The sequence below is a fragment of the Solanum lycopersicum genome, chromosome 1, assembly GCF_036512215.1.
Source record: "Solanum lycopersicum chromosome 1, SLM_r2.1".
Classification (NCBI taxonomy): Eukaryota; Viridiplantae; Streptophyta; class Magnoliopsida; order Solanales; family Solanaceae; genus Solanum; species Solanum lycopersicum.
Genome location: NC_090800.1, coordinates 88,453,146 through 88,472,812, shown reverse-complemented (window position 1 = coordinate 88,472,812; position 19,667 = coordinate 88,453,146). Strand labels below are relative to the sequence as shown.

General features: G+C 32.5%; 1 protein-coding gene across 1 annotated transcript; it reads right to left on the bottom strand.

Moving 5' to 3' along the window:
• Window positions 1-1,673: 1,673 nt before the first annotated feature.
• Window positions 1,674-14,413, bottom strand: LOC101260976 (ATP-dependent DNA helicase Q-like 4A). The gene is made up of 25 exons (XM_004231289.5): window positions 14,202-14,413; window positions 13,302-13,475; window positions 12,707-12,755; window positions 12,023-12,436; window positions 11,451-11,621; window positions 11,231-11,361; window positions 10,680-11,079; window positions 10,478-10,609; window positions 8,973-9,059; window positions 8,757-8,884; window positions 7,899-8,019; window positions 7,662-7,813; window positions 7,439-7,574; window positions 6,747-6,870; window positions 6,602-6,672; window positions 6,420-6,488; window positions 6,170-6,298; window positions 5,932-6,090; window positions 5,736-5,816; window positions 5,498-5,659; window positions 5,294-5,349; window positions 3,740-3,872; window positions 3,544-3,638; window positions 2,456-2,533; window positions 1,674-2,379 (listed from the first exon to the last, which is right to left on the bottom strand). Exons 2-25 carry the CDS (start codon window positions 13,448-13,450, stop codon window positions 2,064-2,066), a joined length of 3,543 nt encoding a protein of 1,180 aa, XP_004231337.1. The 5' UTR covers window positions 13,451-13,475; window positions 14,202-14,413; the 3' UTR covers window positions 1,674-2,063.
• Window positions 14,414-19,667: the final 5,254 nt, after the last annotated feature.

Sequence of the window (19,667 nt, the reverse complement as noted above, 5' to 3'; positions counted from 1 at the left end):
TATCTCCTTATGAAAAGAAAAAAAAAAGTCAATAAAGAAGTAAAAATAGGACTAGTCTTAATTAACTTAAATTGATTTTTTTTTTGTTCTTATTTATTCTAAATCTGCGCTAAATACTTTTAACCATCGGAATAAAGACGCTATAATTAATAACTAATAAGTGAAATGATATGAAAGAGATTAATTAATTGGTTATCTCTTTTAATATAGATTTTTTTTTATACAAGTTTAATTAATGAATGGTAATTGAATTTACCAAAATTATTTCATCAGTCTTAAAATTTGTAAAAAAAAAATCATCTCTAAAAAAATCTAATTTATTTAATAGTAATTAATAACTTAGAACTCATCCTTTTATCTTTAAAGGATAATTTATAATCATATAAACATATTATAAGTATATTTAATTTTTTTTATTATGAGCTATATTTATTTTTAAATTTTATGTGCTAAGTAAATATCATTATCTGAATAGATTACGGAAAAGTAACAGACAAAACATTGTTGAGTTTCACAAATATAAAACTTAGATACGTATAAAATCAAGATTAAAATTACCTAATCCATTTCACGGCTTGATTCCATTATTTTGGGATTACCAAGTTTCTCTTGTAACTTGGAATCAAAATATCTTAATTCCTTTTTAATAATTCTTTCGTCTTAACTTTTTCAATCTCTTATTTAACACTATTAAACTAAAAGATATTTTGATATATACTACATATTTTTAGTTTCAAATTACAAAATTTAAATATATTTTTTGAAAATAAATAAATAAATCAAACAAACAAACAAATTAAGATCGAGGGATACTTACACATGAAATTTGAAAATGATTAATTAAACAATACGCTATATCGCTAATATCGTAATAATTTTAGTTATGTAATATTATTCTTCCATTTTTATATTCAGAGTCTGAATTCGAAATCTCTAATGAAGTAATGAGTAAAACCTCATTCACTACATCACATCGTTTGATGATTATTGACTTAAGACATTATTCCTGAAGTAAATATTATTCCATTCGATTTAATTTGTTTGTCGAATTTTAATTTCGCATAAAAAATTTAAAATTTGGGAATTTCATGATGAAAAATTACAAATATATAATATTTAAGACCTTAATTGACAATATATGTATATACTTCTTTTTATTTACAAAATTAGATTTTTAATTACAAATATGATACCATATACAATTTTCAATCTTTTTATATATATATATATTGGTATCCGATTTATTTCCTTTTTTTAAAGTTATGTGCTAAATTTTGTAAAATTTGTAATGTATTGAAATTACTTTCTAAATTTTATAAACTTTAACCAACCATGTGAAAATTAATATTAAGAAGTTATTAGAAAGGGAGAAGAGACATTTTTCTTACTCAAATTAAAAGAAAAAAAAATAGAATGAACAAGCTGAACCGAGAGAATCCAGTAGGCATACGATACGTATGAATTTGACTGATATCTTCAAACGCGTGCTCGCGAGCAATTTGCCCATTCAAAATATCCAAGCTAATTTTTAGATTAAATGGTATATGGCGATGTTAGTTCCTTCCGACTAAATTACTCACTTATTTCTGATGACCAACATGACAAAGATTGTGGTTTTATTTCTTTGAATATATTTAAACAAAAATAAATAAATTCACTGTACACAGCTTAGCTGGCCATCACAAACATTGAATCTTTGATAAAGAACAAATTACTAAGGTTAAAAGCTAATTTAAAACGGTAGCAAGCAGGATTCAGAAAGTCCTAATGAATCCAATAGAAAATTTAGCAATCAACTAAAATATAGAAAAGAGAATTATTATATGCACTAAGATGAGTCCTATCAAGATTAAGTTAGCATCTCATAGTAGCTGGAACTTGAGCCTTGTTCCAGCAGTTCTGTTAACAGATTTACATTTCACCCAAATTAATAAGAACAGTGTGATGATCATAAACTTTTCACCCATGCAAACTGCGATGCTAACTTCGAACCATACAACCTGGGATGTTGATCATAAAAAGCTTCTTTCATTCTGATCAACTTTTGAAATAGGAAGCATTCACTAAGGCATCATAGTCTCATCGAAATCAAGGTCACCGTCTATACATTCATCAAAATACCCAAGGTCCCTATAATCAATAACCTCAGCATGTTTGTTCTGCTTCTTTAACACCCTTTTCTTAGTACATCCAGTGCTTTCAGTGAAGAATTCTTCATCTTTGGAGTTCCCGTTTTGTACATTGATGGAATTTCTCCTCTTTTTACCTGAATCAGTATTGTCATTGCCACTGCTACTCGTCTTATCTGACTTATAGTAATCCCTGACCGTAGCTTCAATGGTTTGCAGCACATTATCCCCGTACTTGTTGATTTTTACCCTAAATTGCACCATCAAGCTCATTAAACATGAGGAACAAAGGGTGAAAATATTGTCTAACTTGTTCTCTAACTTACTTGCCAATTCCATTGATGTCAAGTAGCTCATTTTTAGTTCTAGGTACTTTCTGGCCAATCAGCTGCAGGGTGTCATCTCTAGAAAATTAACGAAAAGGAGAACAATTTCATCAGCTCCTGACAACAGGAAAGAAGAAAAGGACGACATGGCACATCAAACAGCTTAACTTTAGTCTACAATAACGCATACATTTCTAAGATATACCAAGTGATTTGTTTCCTTTTGTATCCTCCAGCGTGGAGGAACATTCAAATGAAGTATCATATGGATGAGAATGGCAAAGAAAAATCTAACTTAGAAAGCCCATACCTAGACCTGAATCCAAAAGTCTAAGAAATTTATTTTACACTAAAATGTTTTAACTTTAAAGAGAAACAGAGTCCCGCATAACCTGCAAATAATTCATCTGTTGTTGGTTACTCCTCTTTTGATAAGTTAGAATAAGTTGTGCAAATATGCAACGTGGGATGCCTGAGTGCAAAGGACTCTAGCAAAGAATGCATATACACCAACTTTAAGAATACAGAACATCTTCTACCAGATTTTTTTCCACGGCACAATATGCCAAACAAAAGCAATCCTTTTTAAAGGATTCTGAACATCATGTGATTCTTTGATCAACTTTTTATATACTACTCCCTCTAGTCCATAGTAAGTGAACTGTAGCTGTATGGCACAGTGTGCACCCTTGAGAAAAACAGTTGAGGACAAAAATTGAAAGCTACTTTCTATTATTACCCTTTTAATTATTTCTAAACTGTTCTCTTTGAAAATGTAAAATAGTTAAGAACCTCATCAAAAGGAAGGGTAAATATGGAGAAAATTCCTACAGTTCTCTTGAACTTTGAAAAAATCACTTAATATGAACTAGAGGAGTACTATGGTTCAAGAGAACCAAACCGTAAAGCAGCAAAACAACAGGGCTGACTTGCATATCACATCTTTTAAAGCCGGGAGAAATTCAAAAGTATGACTTAAGTTCAACACCATTGCCCAAGTGAAGTGGAAGCAACAAGAAGATGCTTAATTTTCTATTAGAGAAAAAGGAAAATAGAGGAAAATAAAAAGAGACTAAAAAGGCACTTACCCAAATATATGGTGAGCCATGACACCATCTCCAGATTCCCTAACAATATTAGTACGAAGTTTCCGTAGAGCTGAATATAGTATCGCTGAAAGGGACTAAAATAAACAAAAAGAATAAGGCGTGGCAGAAAAACTAATTGATAAGGAAAGCACACCTAAACAAGGTGCTTGGATAATCATATGAAATCTGAACGTACTGGATCAAATGTAGATTGAGGTACACCAGAAGGGTCTGTCCTTGGAGGACTCTGCTTTCCTGATGTTAGTGAACCTTTTGCTGGAGTGGCTTCATATTTACCCAGTTTAGATGCCTTCACAAATGAAGGGAACCTGCAATAACATCAAGTAGATCATACTCTATTGTGTGTTACATATGACAATTTGATCAGGAGCAGATGAAGATATTTGGTTTAGTGGCTTACTATACGTAGTCATAGAAAGCAGCACTATTTAGAGACTGATTGTTCTACTTCATGTTTAGATTATTTAATGTGCTATCTAATGATTTCTCTTTCAAACTTATAATAGCGCAAAAAAAATATGATTACTAGTAACATGTTCAGTAGAAAAAAGACACATTTCCCACAATCTAGCTGTCATTATATATACATGATTAACTAGACTCGTGATAGTCAATCACCAAAAAACTAAATTTGATCACAGATCGAGCAGTTAAAAAAAGAAACCAAGACGGACATGAATATGTTAGTCTTGATTATAATAATTATATGATATACTGAAATGATTTCAATAACCAGAAGCCATCCTTATTTTGGCAATTCGTAGATACTTGGTTTGAACTAAATTAAGAGAATTTCAATGAATAGCATTGATTGATATGTAAAAGACCCATTGATTGATCTTATCCTACACTTCAGGAAAGCTCTTAGAGTCTGATAATGAGGGCACACACACAGTGGGATGTACCACTCCCTCCGTTTCATTTTGTTAGTCCTATTTTGACTTGGCATGAAGTTTAAGAAAGTAGAAGACTTTTCAATCTTGTGATCTTAAATTAATGAAATGTCAAATGTACCAAAATGCCCTTTGATTTTGTGGTCTCAAACATGTCATGTGGAAAGTTGGAATTAAAGAGTTGTCAAAAAAGGAAAAAGACATTCTTTTTTAAACTGACTAAAAAAGGAAAGTAAGACAAACAAAAGGAGAACATATTAAGCCCATGAAGTAGTGTAGAGATGTCCTACATTTTAATCCCTTGAAATATATACCCTTGCCCTCCCATTGAATATAACACCATCTACACAACAAGGAGTTTAAGAATTCATTTAACTTGTGGTTGAAAAGTTACTTCACATGAAACAACATATCAAAGTATAAAAATTGAATTGCTAAATGAATTAGAATGTCGAATGTCGTGGAAATCTGACATCTCCAAGTTGAATCATATGTATTAGGACAGAGCAACTAATTGGAAAAAGACGACCTATGGTAAGTCATGCATAAACCACATCCCTAATTGGAGTTCTCAGAAGACACAACAAGAAGATTGGAATACAGTGAAGGTGCTATTGTTCCTGGCCACAGTTAAACCAAATTTGGAAGTCTGGGAGAAAGCATAAAAAAAATCAAGCTCAAAGCGCACATCTTTAATCATTTTGATAAGCCATGTTTCTGATTACTCAATCACTTCAAAATAGTACATAGCAAGAAATGTGAAGAGAACTTGGTCACATCTAGTAACAAGGAAACAGATCACAAGCTAAATGTAAGCAACAAGAACAGAAGTGAACCTTAATCTCAACGTCTGACCACCAGCAAATAGATTATAGGCCTTTGATTCATTCACCTGAATAAAGATAACACTTTCAGTTTCTTAGTAAAACATCAGATGGTTGAAATTTAAAAGATGAAAACCGGAGATAAATAAAGACTAATTTTTTTGCATATGATATCTGAAAGGCTGTTTTGTCTCTATTCTATCTTCAGTAAATTACCTTTAGGACTGATGAAACGGATCCATAAAGGTCACTCTTTTTAACATCCTCCACAAGAATATCTTCAGTAACAAGATGACGTAGCACGCGGGATGCTTCACCCTTGGCTAGCTTCTTTCCAGCTCCATGCAGATGCAAGGACTCGTGTCTGTGTTTCTTCACCTATAATAGTAAAGGAGACCATATTAGCCAATGAGATAAGAAGGTAATAAATGAGAAGTTAAAAGCTAGGACATACATATTGGCTCAAGGAGCCCCTGAAGACTTCCAAAACATGGGCTGACGAGAATTTTTGTCCCGTCGTCTTCACCAATTCAACCTGACATGGCAGGCAAGACATCAATGTTTACTAAAACCAGCAACAGTCTAGTGTGTTTCAAGAAAGTGAATGTCTTCTGTCAAATACAGAATTAAACAAACTAATTTTTCCCTACTAATTGCTTTGCAACTTCAGTGACGTCTTTCTCAATACAGTTCTGAGTCTTGCAGCAATTATCACATGTTTTTCGGCAGTTGGTAGATTCGAATTTCTCGCCAAAGTGAATAAGCTGAAGGAGACGACGACAATCAACTTCATTCTCACAGTAACTAACCTGAAAAAAGTGTTGAAAGACTTGAGAAAACTAACATTACAATAGTGAAGATTTCAGTGACTTATGTACAATCACATGCCATTCTTAGAAGATTTTCCACGTTCGTCTCAAGGTTCCTCCCTGAAGCTGCCACATTTGAACGACCATATCCAGACCCAAAGGGACTCTGCTCTACAGTGCCTTGACTGATCATATGCTTGACTCGTATCTATTGAATTTTTTTAAAAAAAGCAAAAGAAGTTTAACAGGAAATAAAGAAGTAGAGGAGATCAACACGCATATAATACTTCCGTAACAGAAACAAGAAACATATTGGGACAGAGACTCACATAATCACTATAACTGTAGTACAGAACACAAGAGGAAGGTAGACCATCTCTACCAGCACGACCACACTCCTATTGAACAATAACAGCAAAGTCAATTTTACATTCCACTGAACTGAATTTAGCACACTAGTTTATGGGAGTAGTTTAAAAGAAAGAATGAGAAATGAAAGTTTAGCAACTACCTGATGGTACCCTTCAATAGATTTTGGCAAAGAATGATGAATAACAAAACGAACATTTGGCTTGTTGATACCTGCAGTCATCATGTTAACACTGATTAGTTAACAGAATATCAGCTTGAAAAGGCCAACTACATCTCAATCATACCCATTCCAAACGCAATAGTTGCACATATAATATTGATCTCATCTTTGCTCCACTGCTTCTGGATGTTAGCTCGTTGAGCACCATCCATGCTGCCATGATAAAATGCTGCTTTATGTCCGTATTCCTGCAAATTGAACATTCCCATTAGACAATTATAAACTCCAAAAAAGCATTATCTGCACTAGACAAGAAGAGAGAATGTGAAAAAGATGTTTGGTAGTCATCATCTATCTAACTTTTAGGAAAAAACAGTGCATACTGTTCCATAAGAAGTAAGGATTGCTGACTAAGTATTTGACAAAGCGCTTTCTGTTTATGTAAAAATAAAATAGATGCTTGTACAAAATAAATTACTCCAGACAGGCCTAACTATTTGCTAGAAGTTTAAGGTACCTGAGCACTAGAGCCACAGTGAGTTTCTAATTTATGATCTTTGTATATAAAATTAATGCAAGAAAAGACAATACGAAATTCGAAGCTTTTAAAGGAAGAAGAGATTTCAAAAGGTGATATCTAGATACTAACAAGCAACCACTAAAACTAATTCATAATTATCCCCACATCACAAGAGAAATGAATACAAACATCATCTTGTTAACTTCATGCATTATATTATGTTTTAAGAAAATTTTCGCTAGGAAACCGAGAATAAAGCAAGAAACAAAGAAATAGTCTGTTAAAAGGTGATGAACCTGCAGCTTTTCTGCTACTCTCTCACAATCCATTCTAGAAAGACAATAAATTATCCCGCATTGATCAAAATGATTATTCTTTATAAAAGTGCCAATGTCTTCCAAACACTTCTTTGTCTTTGGGATAACAGTATATCTGCAAATGATGAAAAGTTCCACAATCATGTATTTGTAAGGCCAAAAAAGGTATGGTACCACTACACTTTCAGAATCATTTATTCACCTTAAATTTGGGCGATTGAAGCTTTGTCGGAAAATAATGCAGTTGGCAAGACCAAGAGCCTGAACAACATCCTCCTTGACACTTATTGTAGCAGTAGCAGTCAAGGCCAGAACAGGCACAGTTGGGAACTTTTGCTTCAGGATACCTAAACACTGGATGACAACTGAAAAGTTTAGCGTCCATCAAAAGTACCCCAACAAATATGATAACACAAAAAATGCTCGAAAAAGACATTACCTGATAATCAGGCCTGAAATCATGTCCCCACTGGCTTACGCAATGTGCTTCATCAATAACAATTCTTGCAAGTGTATCACGAGTATGTAGACTTTCCAAGTGTCTCAATAGAACATCACTTCTGCACTACCATAAAAGTATTCTTTGAGTATTTCAAAATATAGTTTGGTATTAAGGAGAAATTTTTTGCAGTAAGGAACACACTTTATGTTCCGTAGGACCATGCAGAAAATTACTAGAAACAGTAAAAAGTTTCTTTATCATGACTCTAGAAGGTTGACCTTTTTAGCTAGGTATTAAATCGTGTCATTGTTGCAAAGCCAAAATCCTAATTTCATTGTTGAGGCTCTATCAAATAAAGGAACAATGAATCAAGGGACTAAAAGGTCGGTTTTGAGGGCCTGAGGCAGTGGCCGCTCTGAACAATATTGCAGTTTAGTCTAGCGTGAAATATAGTCCCCTTCATCTGGAATCCAGATTCTGGATATTTCCCAAACAAATAGTTCTTGTGGCTATTGCAATTAAATTGCTTAAGTATAACCTTTTCCAAACAAGTAAGACCCAGTTTCAAGAAATAGCCCTATCCAAGTTATGGTAATTAAAGATTGAGCAACCACAGTTCATTAATAGGAGCTTATCCATCACACCTTCAGAAAGCTTTCATGCCTCCAGTAAGGAACTTATTTTTCCTGCTAGCATCTCACTATTTCATAGTTGCACCAGAATAACAGATCAGCCAAGGAATAAGGAAGTGACAAGGAACTTCAAGATTTGTCTTTACTCTTAAATATCAGACACTTCATTCAGAGAAGTTACCATAAGTTTCAAATGTTACCAAATGAAATTACGAGTACGCACTTGGCAACTTTCTCTGGGGTAACATATAAAAATTTGTATTTGCAACCATCTGAATTGAGCTCTCTAAGTATCTCCTGTTGCTCAGTCCACTCCATGTTGGAACTAAGATAAGCAGCAGGTATGTTAACCTGCAATGTGTACATACCATGAAAACACAGCATTAAAGTAGAGTTTCTTAGAAACAGATGAAGTTATTATAGTCTCAACCATCATTACCTGCAGCAAATGCATTATCTGATCTTGGATGAGCGAAACAAGAGGTGAAATGACCAAAGTAATTCCAGGACAAATAAGACCAGGAAGCTGCAGTAATAGGTCATTAATGTGAGTGTCCCAGCTGCAAAAAATCCAAGTACCAAGCCCAGTACACAAGAAATGTGCAAAAGTAAACTGGAGCAACAAAAATATGTCCATCTTTTGAAGTAGTTATATTGGAATAGCAGCAATAAGAAAGTCCACATTTTGGGTACAAATTACCATGGGAAGAGAAAGAAGAATGTAGATATCAATAGTGGAGCCACAACAACGATAAAAATTTATAACAGTAGATAGTCAATTCCATAATGATTGTGCACTTTTTCTACTTGATGCCTTTAATAGGCGTAACAGTTCATGAAGAAAGATCTACTCGAACATCTTTTCAGATAACTAAGCCAAGCTTGGCAAGAACACATTTCACAAACATATCTTTATTTCTTTGTATAAATGCATTTCAACATATAGAGGGGCATATCATCGTCAAAAAAGGAACTTTCCCTAGTTTAACTCCCAACAGCATGACTCCATGCTTCGCCCTTCTTTATCTCCTCATAGGCAAGGCACCTACCCCTGACCCCTGTTGTTGATGGATTCCACTAGTCATCCTCTAGCCTCATCATGGTTGTATACTTCTCCCCCAGCATAACCAGGGTTTCAGGAAAACTACTACTGACGGAAACATCTTGCATCACTCATCCTCATCAAGCTTCACGATTCTCCTAGTCCTCCCTCTTTCGTAGGGCTAAATCATTAAAGAGACTGCATAATATTTTTCTATTTCGTGAATATAGGAGATCTTCAGCTCTGGACTACATATGTATGTGTTAGAATCTGTAAATTTTCTGATAATTCTTTACTTGGGAAATCGGTACAATTTCATTAGGAATGGTTTTGTCAAAAAGAGGTAGATTACAAAATTGAAAGAATCTTTGTTTCCAAACAATGCAAGATGAATTTGATCAATGGAATTCAAACAACAGAGCTCCAGAACTAACTGAGCTTGAACATTAAAAACAGGGGTGTCTTGTTAACAGCTCTAAACACATTCATACCAGCATTCATAGATCTAACAAAATTACAACTTTTGTAGGAAATATGGAATGAGCACCTGTGGTAGAAAAATACTTTTGTCATTTCCAGTTACAATGGAAGAAAATTCCACATTTGATGCTATAACATATGAGAACCTTAAGGCCATTATTGACAACTGGTTAAGTGGTAGATATCAACAAGGAGTTTCTGTACAATCTGATGACTTCTTAGCAAAATGAACCCAGAAGTGAGTATAGCTAAGAAGGGTTGATGATTCTTATGCTGTTTAATCTCCTTCTGAAAATGATACCAAGTAACCCTCTCAAATTTATAATAATACCAGATAATAGCATCTTAGACAGATTACATTTGCTTCACATTACAAACACCACTGAGAAAAGCTTCAAAAGCCATAAAATCGAATGTCTCACCTGATATGTCAGACTTTTGCCTCCTCCTGTTGGCATTAAAACAAACACATCATTTCCGCTCATTGTTGCATTTATCACCTCTCGTTGATTAGGACGAAAAGAGTGATTTCCAAATACTTTTTTGTTATTGGCCTGACAATGGAAAATATGTTCAAATGCAATTCCAGAAACATCTCATTCTTACGCACATTTAAATACACACCTCAAGCTTCTTTGTCCAAGGGAAATCTCGGCAACTCCACTTCTTGTCATTTGAACCATCAATATAGTTAACTTCAAGATACTTTGGGATGTATGGTTCTCTTTCCACTGGGGCTGTTGAAAGACCATTTCCACCAGTCACGTCAAATGAAAGTGATGATGAATTCCAGTTGTCAAAGTGACTGGACTCATTGTATCCACTAAACTGTGTGTCGAGTCTTGTAGGATTAATCCTTGAAGGGAATGAAGAAGGTGTGGCATACTGAAAGGCAGAAGGTGTTTCATACTGAAAGGCAGAAGTTAGTGTGGAAGCGGAACACTGTGACATCTTTCTTTCTTCGTTGCCTGATACAGTTTGAAGAAATTTTTCGAGGTGCTGAATTTGCAGCTTCAGCTGTGACCTGAAAGTATGCAAACGCAACCAGTTATATGCTTCAATATTATCTAAAATTTCTGTCAAGGAAGAACAAAATATGCAGCACAGACAAGGCACTGTGTAAACAAACATCGAACTAGAAATAGGAATGAAAAGAAAAATGTATGAGAACATACCGCTCTTGGCGAAGCATTTCAATCTGTTCTGAACTCAGGTCTGAAACATTGTCAAGAAGATCATTTGAAATCTCAATTAGCTTATCCTTCATCTCTTGTAAATGATCCAGGGCTCCAGGGCAAAGTCCTAGCTGTATTAATTGCAGAAATCAAGCGTCAGAGTTAAGAAAATATCAGTAACTTTGGAACGAACATGATTGAAGCAGAGAAACCTTATTACCTGCAAACCGTGGTTGCAGTTTATGGACAACTCTGGTGGCAAATTTGTCTCCTCGTGTCCAGCCAAACTTTGAGACTTTGTAACTGGAGTAGTTGACGGGAACCTGGAGACAGAAGGCTGTGGCGTGCAGTTGGTCTGATAGTGTTCTACTATTTGGTCGACATCTATATTCTGAAAAAGGAATGTAGCATAACTTTCTAACTGTCTAAAAAAACCAAGATAGAGACAAATTATCAGGGGAAGTTCAAAGTGTAGAACATAGATAATAGATTTGCATGCACATTTCATCCTTCACTGCAGAAACCAGTAAATAAGAGACAGTAGCAATTACTGCAGAATATTTCTTGGTTTCTCCTTTTGTTTTCTTTTTCTATTTTTGGTTTTGCATTACTTTCAAAGAAGCAAGGTAAAGCTCACTTGATTTGGTCCCTTTTACCCAAAATATCGGCATATTCAAATTGGATTTAAGTAGGCAATACCTAGTTTCAAAAGTCAACAACCAATAATATGATATATCCTAGGGAGTGTGCGAAGTCTTTTCTGTTATCTGCTTAAGCCACACCAAAAATTACCAGAAGAATGTCATCTTCTTCAGTTTCATCAGCACAAGTTGTATACACCTCCCGTGTCTTCTTGCTTGCACCATTTGCATGACTGCTGGATATTTCCCCTACACCTCGAGCATGTGAATTGTCTACTCCACTCTGCCTGTTCACAACGTTCCCTGTTTCTGCTACACCGCTTGAGTGTGGTGGAAAACAATTGCCTGCATACCTTCTCGAGTCACTGTTTTCACCATCGTCACCAACACCTTGATGCACTGGCCTGCACCTCGCTGGAGCACAGTTTCCATCAGATGCACGCGGGAACTGTGTGTGATTAGAGTGTTGTGAGAAAGCATTGGTATCTTTGGTTAGTTGTGGAGTTTTCCCTGGTCTTGTGTAACTCTTGGGAGACAACTTGAGGCTGGTTAGAAGCTTCCAAGCCTGCCAAGAATCGGGAATCCAATATGAAAGGTGATTCCTATAGCTGAGCAAACAAAACACTCAAACAAAAATTAATATTTCACAGCATTTTATGCTAGGATTTCTCAAATATGTGCTCATGAAACTAGTGCCTATATAGATCTATTCTACGATTGTACAACAAATAAAAAGCAAAAATAATAAAATGTTTTCAAATAGTAATAGATGTATTAAGAACTGTCAAGAAGGAAATGGTTGGAGGATTTTAATATCTTGCAGACCCAAAAGCACCTTTTCAGCTTCCAATTTTGATACACTTCTGATATGACAAGTCACTGACCTGTAAAAATAACAATAAGCAATAGATAAGAATACAATCATCCTTTAACTGACAAAGAATTAAAGAACAGAGATGCAATTAGCTAAAAATAGTACCAGAAGAAAAATTATAAACAATAGTACCAAGAAAAGAAGAAGAAAAAACAAGAGAAATTCCCCAGGAATTTGCTGAGTGATAACCTGATGATGGATCTTAGTACATTCAATAGAATGTGGCAGTGCTTTACAGTTTCTGTCAGTTACTCAGTTACTCTCTGTGATTACTTATCTTGAGAATGAGACTTTTTTGTGAGCTAGCATTAAGTACCTCCAGCATAGTAGACCTTACTTGTCCTAAACTTCTGCAAGTATAGTACTGTTGGAATATACAAAATTTTGGAAACACTGAAAGCAATATGACTACAGTTGCATGATTTAAAGTTCAGTCACCCCATGGTTGATTATCTTTTATGCATCATGTGCAGAAGTTATCTTCTTTGAAACGTTGAAGTAGAAAAAATGTGCAATCTTACGAGAAAACAAACCAGATAATGATAGAGTGGCACACCTGGCATTCATTTCATCTCTGGCACAATGTCTTTGTGTGGGTAGAGAGAAAAGGATGTTCGAACTCAAGAACTTATCTTGGCATGAAAAATTATCATGGGCAATAGCATGTTGCGTCCAGTTGGCTTTTGGAAGCTTATCTTTAGACATGGAACCTCCAGCTGAATTAGCCTCCCTGCATAGAACATCCAATGAAAAGGAAAAAGTAACATACATGAGCACATAAACTAAAAGACACTAGCATCATCTTTTACGCCTTGAGACATGAATTAATAAATCTACTTCCTAATGGTCTAGCTAGCTGAAAACCAAAACCAAAACAACTCACGAAAACCTGTAAATGCCACCAAATTGTCCAGGAAATGAGCATGAAAATGAACCTGTAGCAAACTGATTAAGGAAAACAACTAATCACTCCCTTCCATTTTGTTTGTCTTGATTGGCTTTTTAGTCCATTTCAAAAAATGAACATTTATTTTTTTTTTGCAACTTTTTAGTTTCAACTTCTAATTGGCATATTTAAGACCACGAAACATTTTGATTGATTTTACTTATTTTAGTTTAAGAATACAGTATTCAAAAGTCTGTTTATTTTTAAATTGTGTCGAGCAGACATCAAACAAACAAATTGAGATGGGGGAGTATTATATGGCACACAAACATATGTACATAACCAAAAAAAAGAGAGAGATAAGTCTCCCAAAATAAAAAATAAAAACGAATGATAGCAAAATTATGTGCACATTGAAAACATTAATGGATGATAATCGATTAAGGTGCACTCATCAGATGCGAAAGTTAACAGAACTGAGCAATTAGCGAATCGGAGATCTCGAATAGAAGACTGAAATACAATTGCTTTGAAAATATAGGGTTATGCAGGGTGAAGGATTCAACTGACCGTAAAGTATGACTTTTATCGTCGTCGGCGAATCAGTCCCCGGCGAAACGGTGTTGGCCTGTCAGCCACGATATGGAAGAGAAACGAAGAAATGAGGATACAGCCCGAAAGCTTCAAATTTCGAGACGCGGGATGAATTGGCGGGATAGTTTTCACGAGCGAGATAGGGCTTGGCCCGATTCTGGCATTATTCACGTTTGGGCCAAACAACCAAAAATATATCATTTACATACCCATTTTTATACCACTTTCATATACAATTATGGTCGAAATATACAACTTCCGTATAAAAAAATGTTATCATATATAATTTGGTTAAAACATAACTTATACATAATTTGCATAGAGAATATGCGGGTAGAGAAGATGAGAGAAGCGAAGTTGAATGGTTTGAAAATGTGAAGAGGTACTGTGTGGGTGTATTATTTTTGAATAAGGAGGTGTGAGATATAGATTATAGTGGGTATGAAGAAGTGTAGAGGTAAATGGAAAATATTGGAGAAAGTTGATAAGACAGGATATCACTCAAATTTGGATTAGCGAGGACATGATCTTCGATAGTTGATTTTGCGCCACATGTAAAAATAAGCCAATTTTCTATTTTGTTTTTATGGAATTTAACACTCACTTCTATGGGCTCAACTCCAAATCCTTAAAACCCTCTAAGCCTTGTACCTTCATCCATTCTATAAGAAGGGTTTCGATTTGGGGAAATTGAGGCTGTGTGAAGCGAAAAATGGGGAGATTATTTTTGGTGCATCCTGAAGGCAAAACTTGGAATTGCAAATTCCGCGATGCCAAACTTGGTCACGTTGGTTCACTTGTTTCAAAGGTACAATTTTTCTCCTTTTAATTGTTTTTTGGTTGATTGACTAGATCTAGATAGTAGCTATATCTCATTGCTATTTATTATTATTTTCAATACTCTATTGTAGTATGTTGTATATTAAATCGATTATTGTACTATTTTGTTGTAGTCCTTGGTTGCTTTTTTTTTTTTGGTAGACTTTGCACTTTTTTTCTCGCGACTTGCTATATTTTCTTCTTTATTTATGAAATTGTTATATCTGAGCCGAGAAACTTTCTAAAATAGTTTCTCTGTCTCCATAAAATAGTGATAAAATTTGCACATATTCTAAGCTTCACTTATGAAATTTCATTGAATATGTTATTATTGTTGTAGAATTGTGTTGCATGTATTTGGTACTTTGTTGGTACATATTTTTGTATATGTCATTTTAAGTCCAATGCTACTCTGTACATGCATCCAAAATTTAAATTATATATATACAGTTTAACATTATTAATATATATGATTTAGCAAAACATAACATCACTTTTTTTTTACTTCATTATATATGAAATTTTCATCAAAACTAATTATAATCTTCACCAAACTCCCTTAAGATTAACATATATACTCCAAAAGTAAAGCAGAAATTGAAAAATTGAAAAACTAAATTTGAATTAATTTGTTTGTAGGTGCTAGTAATTGAAACACTAAATATTTTTAGTTAATATTAAAAAATATTGCATGATATTAGTATTTTAAATACTTCATTCTAATTTTTTTTTTAATTATTGTGATAAAAGAAATATTTATTCAATACATCAACAATTTAAGAAAATGAAGTTAAGAAATATTTATTAGAAGTAAAAAAAAAAGTTAAATAAGAAAGAAATGATAAAAAAGTAAAAAAATGTACGTTTATCCATATGTCAATTAATCAGGTCAGCCAACTATCGTTGGTTGAACATCTCCCATTGTAAAAATAATTCATTATTACCCCATTTAATTATAACATATTTTTTGAAAAGACACTGAAATTTTACAAGAGTCCTAGTACATTTTAAAGTGATAAAAGTATCTCATTTTAAGTCAATCCCACTTATAAGGAAAGAAAGTGAATGTGCGAACTAATTATTGCTTGCCACGTGTCAATTATTATATGATTTTTTTTATTTCTTAGTTTTAATTAGATATTTTCATTTTCTTCTTCTATTTTGTTTATTTTCAGTCTTCGATCTTCTTCTCTTGGTTTTCTTAGTTGACAACCTTGTTGCCATATTCATTTTGTCTATCACCAAATCAAAATTAAATTGGAAAATAAATCCGATATCAAATTAAAATTTCTTTTGGTGATTGTAGCATTGATTTTTGCTCTAAATCAACATGAGTTGTATTTTAAAAAATATAAGTTCTCTTCAGACTCAGATGAGATAATTTTTGGTTGGTTTGAACAGGATTTCAACCCCGCTAATGATCACAAGTCACTTGAAATACGATTTTTTCTTCGACGTTGCATCATTCTCTGATGCTTCTCACTCCCGCCGGCCAAGAAGTAGAAAAATCAGGCAAGAAGGAGTAAAAATTTGAGGATGAAGCAGTAAATCTTTCATCGTCGCTATCGTAAAGGAAATCAAATAGTTGTTAACGATTTTTTTGAATGGAAAATGAAAAGAGAAAGAGAAAGAGAAAAGAAAGAAAAAGAAGAAGAAGAAACCCTCAAAGCTAGTGTCTCCTTCAATGGACAATGGCGAAAGCTTAGGAAGGAGAAGAAAGAAAAAAGAAATTAATTCTAAAATAAAAGATTATTTATATATTTGATAAAAATATTACAAAAAAAAAAGTTTAATTATATTTCTTTTAGTTTTCACGCTCAACAGGTGAGTGTTATACGCTCTCTATCTTGAATTTCATGAAAGGGTTCAATAATTTCACTTTAAATTAGTATAGGAATGTATTATGAGCCCCACAAAATTTAAGTCTTTTTCAAAAAAGAGTTGGAGTTTCTATGTATTTCCTCAATTATAAATATACTATATAATCATATTTCTTTTAGTTTTCACGCTCTACAGTTAACCGACATGGTTGCTTTAGCTATGTGCATCCATCATATGAGCAGCTTGGCTTATTGGCAAAAGGTTCACTTTTCATGTTCAAGATCTCAGTTTCAAACCTAGATTACATTATTTTCTTTATTTTTCCTTTTTAATATCTATTACCTTTATTTTTATGTAAATATTAATAATGGAAGTTTAATTATTTATGTATTACTTATTTATATTTTAGTTATTTCGTCTCTTTTTTCTGAAAAAAAATTAAATTTTATTTATTTTTTCTACTCTAAATTAACTATTGTATATTTTTTTCGAAATTATGAAATCCTTTTTAGCTAAGACTTTTAAAATTAACGTGCCTGTTTCAGCGTATTTCGAAAAAAATTCAAAAAATTATTTTTTATGTTTTACTTTAATTTAATTAGTGTACAATTTTTTCAAAATTATATAATCCTTTTTAGCTCTGACATTTGGTTCTTCGTCAACGTGCTTAATTGTTAACGAAAGGCTATTCCGATAATTTTAACTTATAATAATATCAATTTTTATCCTTTCCGTTGCAAGCATTTGTAGAAAATTGTTATTATTATGAAATAATAATATTTCATTTTACTTGCTTCAATACTTCCTAATAAAACTTACTAATGACTTATTTTAATTTCTTAATAGAAATAAGATTAAATTTTTTTCTTATTTTATGAGGTTTGCTCACCCTCTGTAATTAATTATTTTACTTACTTTAATACTTTTTAATAAAACTTACTAAAAATATAATTATTATTATTGTTATTGTCATTGTTGTTGTTTGTTATTATTATTATTATTATAGATATTTATAAGTTCAAATGAGGTATGAATCGTGAAGTAGAGCTTTTAATACGCAAAAAATATCTAAAGTCAAGATTATGAAATTTCTAACTTTCTCTTATTTACAACTACACTAGTTTTTGGTAAATTGTCGTAATATTTTTTTTTTAAACGTTAAATGATATAAAATTGGTGACACTTGTAAAGAACCTCATTGAAACTACTATTTTCATACGTCAAGGCTCACCTAATTCATTACGTCTAAAATATATAGTAGTATACATCGTTTGCCTTCAAGAAAGGGACACATTGATTGCATGTAGTTTTTTGACAAAAAAAAATTGTGGGTATGTGATGATATAATAATTTATGTGTGTTACTTAGATTGGATAATTATAGGTATTTATAAGTTCAAATGAGGTATGAACTATGAAATGGAGTTTTTCTATACCCGAAAATAACATTTGAAGCCAAAATTATGAACACTCAAAATTTCTCTTATTTACGACTACCTAGTCTATGATAAAATGACCATGATGCTTTACTTCAAATATTAAATGATACAAAATTGGTGGCATTTAAAAGAAAACTCATTGACCCACAATTTTCATATGTAATGGCTTACTTAATTCATTACGTACTAAAAGATATGACAATATAAATTGTTTGCTTTTTAGAGAGGTACACAATAATTGCATGTTGTTTTTTGTCCAATTTTTTTTGGGTATTTGTATTGATTTAGTAAATTATATGTGTCAATTCGAATGGGTAATTATAATATTTATAAGTTAAAAGGAGGTATGGACAATGAAATTGAGTTTTTTTACACCTGAAACTATATAAAGCCAAAATTGTTAACATTTGAAGTTTTTCTTATTTACACCAGTCTCTAGTAATATGGTCATAATGCTTTATTTTAAATGTAAATGATATAAAATATGTGACATTTTAAAGAAAACTTATTTACCTGCAATTTTTCATAGATCATGCCTCACCTAATTCATTACGTACTAAAAGATATGATAGCGCCTTCAAGATAGGCACAAATTGATTCCATGTATTTTTTTGACCAAATTTTTTTGTGGTTGTTTGTGATGATTTAATAAATTATGTGTGTTAGTTCGAATGAGTAATTATAGATATTATAAGTTCAAATGAAGTATGGTCCGTGAAATAGAATTTTTATATATCCGAAACTAATATGTAAATCCAAAATTATGAACGTTCCAAATTTCACTTATTTACAACTACACTAATCTTTAGTAAAATAGTCATAATGTTTTTTTTTTTGAAAAATTCATAATAAAAGACAATTGGTATTCTTACTAACAATTCATAAAATAAAATAGATAATTTAACTTTAAAAATGATTACTGAAATATAATCATCACCCGACGTTAATTGAATTGCTCCATCATTTGCAATGTTTCTAATATTTATATATTTAAATATGATTTAACTGCAAAGTATAATAATTCGTATGTATAGTAAAATGTCATTGAATATAATGTCTTTTAACATTTTGGTATTCATTAATTTGCAATGAAATTTACCTATTAAACCTTATAGAAACGTACACAACACAAGGAATGTGAAAAAAAAAAGGAGTAGAGCTAACTAGTAATGGCAAAAAATATCTTATATATAGGTGTATTCTTAGTTTATAAACGTATTAAAAAGGTGAAAAAAATTATAAAAATAAAACTCATTAATAATTATTTAAATGACGAATACATAATTAAGTCTAATTAAAGAAAGAAAATATCAGTCAACGAAGAAAAAACCAACTAATTTTCTATAATTATGACATTGATTGCG

Bases quoted from the DNA above. Each gene is read 5' to 3' on its own strand.
- LOC101260976 (XM_004231289.5), bottom strand. From the start codon at position 13,450: ATGTCTAAAGATAAGCTTCCAAAAGCCAACTGGACGCAACATGCTATT. The intron at 7,814-7,898 runs GTAATGTCTTTT...GTTGTCATCCAG, and splicing joins ATTTCAGGCCTGATTATCAG to TGTTTAGGTATCCTGAAGCA. The intron at 3,639-3,739 runs GTACGTTCAGAT...TGTTTATTTTAG, and splicing joins CTCAATCTACATTTGATCCA to TCCCTTTCAGCGATACTATA.